This window comes from Apis dorsata, unplaced genomic scaffold (genome assembly GCF_000469605.1).
Source record: "Apis dorsata unplaced genomic scaffold, Apis dorsata 1.3 scaffold_25, whole genome shotgun sequence".
Lineage (NCBI taxonomy): Eukaryota > Metazoa > Arthropoda > Insecta > Hymenoptera > Apidae > Apis > Apis dorsata.
Genome location: NW_006263327.1, coordinates 61,777 through 65,792, shown reverse-complemented (window position 1 = coordinate 65,792; position 4,016 = coordinate 61,777). Strand labels below are relative to the sequence as shown.

The following is a 4,016-nucleotide window of genomic DNA, read 5'->3' as shown; positions in this document are numbered from 1 at the left end:
TTTTTTTTTTTTTTTAAAGAATCAATTTCACGGTAACATTATTTCCTGATCGATAAATTACTTTCCGTGAACGTGAAATATTCCTTTCTGTTATAATAATAATATTTTGTTTCGAGTTAATTCGGACATTTTGTTGAAGAAGGTTTGCTAGCAGGTAAAAATAGATGTAATGTACACGAATACAATATGAAGGTATGCCTCTACTTTCAAAATATCGCGTTCAATCAAGCCGGTGATATTGCATACCGAAATGCCGAAACATTTTAATTTGTGATGCCATTGATTAAAAGCTAAAAAAGAGAACGATAAACGAAAACAAATGTATCGCGGTAAAACACAAGTAGTTGATCGTTTGAATTCACTCACCAGGATCCCAATTTATATTTTCCATGACGAGCGCCGCTGTCATAATTCATCAGAACGAACTTCAATATTATTTTCCAGCGTGCTGGATTCGAAACTAAAAGGATGCACTCGAACAGTAACGTGGCACGATATCAAAACGACAAAGAATAATCAGGTCAGTCGCGATGCGTATTTCTAGCAGATTCGTGCGCAGCGCCACGAATAACCGGGTAAAACAGTTTCTTGTTTCGCATTCGTGGCTGGAGTATCGTTATCATAGCGAGAATAATCCGTTACGTAAGCTACTGTCACTCGAAACGGGGTAGAATGACTACCACTAGATTGATCCGATCTCGCATCTCGTCAATCTTTTTGTTTTTCAGTTAATTAAACACTGTGATACACCAAACATTTTTTCCTATCGTTACCGAACAATTGTATAGAATATCTCTATAATCACTGTACAATTCGATTTAACCAATATTCACGGTCCGATAAGGGTTTTCGAGCATTTTTTGGCATAGACGCGACACGGCACGTTGTCGTCGGAGGCCATCTTTAAAGGCAGCACTGTTTCTTCACTCTCGAAGCTAGAGATTTCTCCCTCTCCCTTGCCCTTTCGGTGGCATAACCAATTCACCATCCCTCTATAAATAGCATGTACTTCTAGTCTGTTTTTCGATATATTGCTTCTATATCACATTTGTTGGCCTTCTTGATACACTTCTTTTTCATAAAATTTCTTCTTCTTTTGTTTTTTATCTTATTTATCTCTTTCTTGCTTCTTCATCCCTGCCATGCAAGAGAGAAAAGGAAAGAAAAAAGTAAAATATTTCCGTCACGTGCAAAGTATCATAATATCATAATAATATAATCAGAGAATAATATCTTCTATCTTCTTTTCTTCTCTGTATCATTTAATTTTAATTATATATTGCTGAAACAAGTTGGAATTTTGTGTTTTATGTTCTGAATTACCGATCGTGCAAGAAACCAGAAGTTTTGTGCCCTCTACAATTTAGGGCAGTGAATTTAGAAATATATGTAAGTATATATATGTATATGTAAAAGAATTTATTCGTAACCAGGAATATCATGTTTGAATTTTTATCAATAATTAAAAAATGAAATGCAAATATTTTTATTCTTCGTTCAAAGGGTTTCTACAATCATCCTTTAAATTTTCTATTTATAATTCATCCAAATATTTTATATGTACAATACATATATACAAATGCAACTTGAATTTTATATTTAACACAATTCAAGTTCGAATATTCATAGATGTATGAAGATTGTTTCTGAAGACGAAGATTTTTGAATTAAAATAAGTATTTGAAATATCCGTTGTGATTCCCGCGTAAAAATAGTTGACAATATTTTATGTTAAATCTAAATTCTAGATTTAAATTTTAAATCGATTAAAAATTCTTATGTCAAACACAATTGACAATCGTTATATTTAATTACAATTTTTTTCGTCCTAGTAGCGCTGTTGTTTCATTCCATTCTGAATCGATAATGTTGCATGTGATGCGAGAATGGTAACGAGGTCATAGACGAAGTTTTTTAACCTATTGCATTCTATGATAGATCTATTCTATATATAATCATCTGACATAATTATTTCTTTATAATTAAATATATAGATTGTTCTTTTTTAATATTTTGTCATAAGAATTTTGAATCAATTATTATATAGATTTAATTATTAGAAAAAAAGTTACATTTAATTATAAAGTTGTAAATTATGAATAATTGTAAAAATTACTTACAAATCTTTTATATATAATCAAAATAAATGCTAATCACGACACAATTATTTTTATTTCGATGGAAATGTTTGTAAGACAATTTGAAATACGCGGTCATAATTTTATTTTTCGTAGTTGGCGTCGTTTCGAATGTGGCAGCACTGTTAGCTGTGTATACATGCAGTTGTCTGCATGAAACATCTCGCCGCTAGCTTCGAAGTATTTTGTGAATTTTGTGTGGTTTTTCGTTGTGAAATTTTCATTGGAAATTATTGCAAACAGTCCATTATTTTCTCTTTGTGCAGTTTTGGTAAGATCATTGATTTCTTTTTACTTTATGCGAGTAACGCCACTCAAATTTTGACATGGCGTTGACACACACGGATTTCGGTCGAAATTTCTATAAAAACTCATAACCATTTAAGATAGTTCGGTTGATTTTTTTGTTTCTAAATATCGCGTATCATTTTGCAATGATACTTGTTAATATCGAAACCTTATTTCTGCAAGAAGAGAAATCGTGTTCGCTGACGTTAGCACATGTATCTCGTGCCTACGATCCACAAGTGGTTGTGTACTGCGAATCGTATACTCGCGATCTTTCCAAATTTGACGATGACCAATTTATTCACGATTTCTTAACTATAAATCATCTATTAATTCTTATTAAAATTCTACATATATATATATAGATTTTTTTAAATGTTAAATCGTAAGCTTAAGAGTGTATAGAAATAAAGACGTTCGTCGTAGTCAACAGTTTGCAAATTTTATTCGATGAAACGAAACGTTTTAATAATTTTAAATAATGGAAGAAACTGTTCAAATTCAATGTCATATTAGTTATAATCAATCTTAAGTTATATTATTTTTTCAAGAAAATATTGTAAATTATGTACATTATCGATATTATTTATTATAAAGCGATATGTATGTATATAGTTAGAAATATATTGACAATAAAAGAAGCTACATATAAAAAATATGTATATCGTATTTATTAATGAAATTGACAACGATTTATATGTTTTATTTGAACTTGGTTTTTTTATTTGTTACAGTTACTTCCATATCCCTTGTTTATTTTCATTCATCGTTTCGGTAAGTTTTTTGATTTTTCATTTTTGTTTCCATCCATTTTCTTCTTCCCTCCTATTTTTTGTCCACTATTATTTTTTAAAAAAGACTTGTTCATCGATGAACAATAAAAAGTATTGAAAGACGAACAATGGGAATCGTGAAAACAGTTACCTGTATTATCGACCGCAGTTAGATTAATATTTAATTATGTCGTACGTTAGATGGCGACAGTAGTCTCTTTGGAATGCATTCGGCATGCATGCGATTTATATACATATTTTAAACTACATAAAATGTTACGCGATATGAAACGTGAAGTCGTTTATTAAATTAATCGATCCAGATTTAAAGGAAAAAGAATAATAAAACAAAAAAAAAAAAAACTCTAAAAATCGAGAACATTTATAAAAGATGAGCACGCGATTACAAAAAATATCCATATGCAAAACTAAGAGAATAAATTGCATTAAAACTGTCATAATCTTATTTTTACGTAACAGATTTTACCTTCAACAAATTAAATATCCAGAATAAATCATCGTTCGCGTACATAACAATAAAACTCTTTCGTCTACAAATCGTTTTTCTCTTTACAAAAAAAACTTTTCGCTTTTAAAAAGAAATATAGAAAATCCGGATGGAAGAAACAACGCGAGGAAACATAGAATATTTATCTAAGGATGCTCTTTCGATCTTTCTTCACCCCACATTTATTACAAATAAACGAAATACAGCGACAATATACCGAGTCATAGATGATCACCAATCGTTGATAGAACGATTTTTCGTTCGTTGTCGAACAAGCTGTACGAAATAAATGGTCGACGTAAATAAAAG

At 30.4% G+C, this 4,016-nt stretch overlaps 1 protein-coding gene and 1 long non-coding RNA gene across 6 annotated transcripts in view; both read right to left on the bottom strand.

Annotated features, from left to right (window-relative positions):
* Positions 1 to 1,081, bottom strand: part of LOC102681310 (MAGUK p55 subfamily member 7) — a 7,042-nt gene extending 5,961 nt beyond the window's left edge. For 2 of the 5 annotated variants that reach the window (XM_006607947.2, XM_006607949.2), the window contains exon 1: positions 367 to 1,078. In XM_006607947.2, coding sequence (XP_006608010.1) covers positions 367 to 409 — 43 coding nt within the window. In that variant the 5' untranslated portion in view covers positions 410 to 1,078. Of the gene's footprint in view, positions 1 to 246; positions 291 to 366 lie in introns of all 5 variants that reach the window. The other 3 variants (XM_006607950.2, XM_031510338.1, XM_006607948.2) reach the window with 2 other exon arrangements.
* LOC116185611 overlaps positions 1 to 4,016 on the bottom strand; it is a 14,373-nt gene that overhangs the window by 9,801 nt on the left and 556 nt on the right. The gene's annotated exons all lie outside the window — the stretch shown is intronic.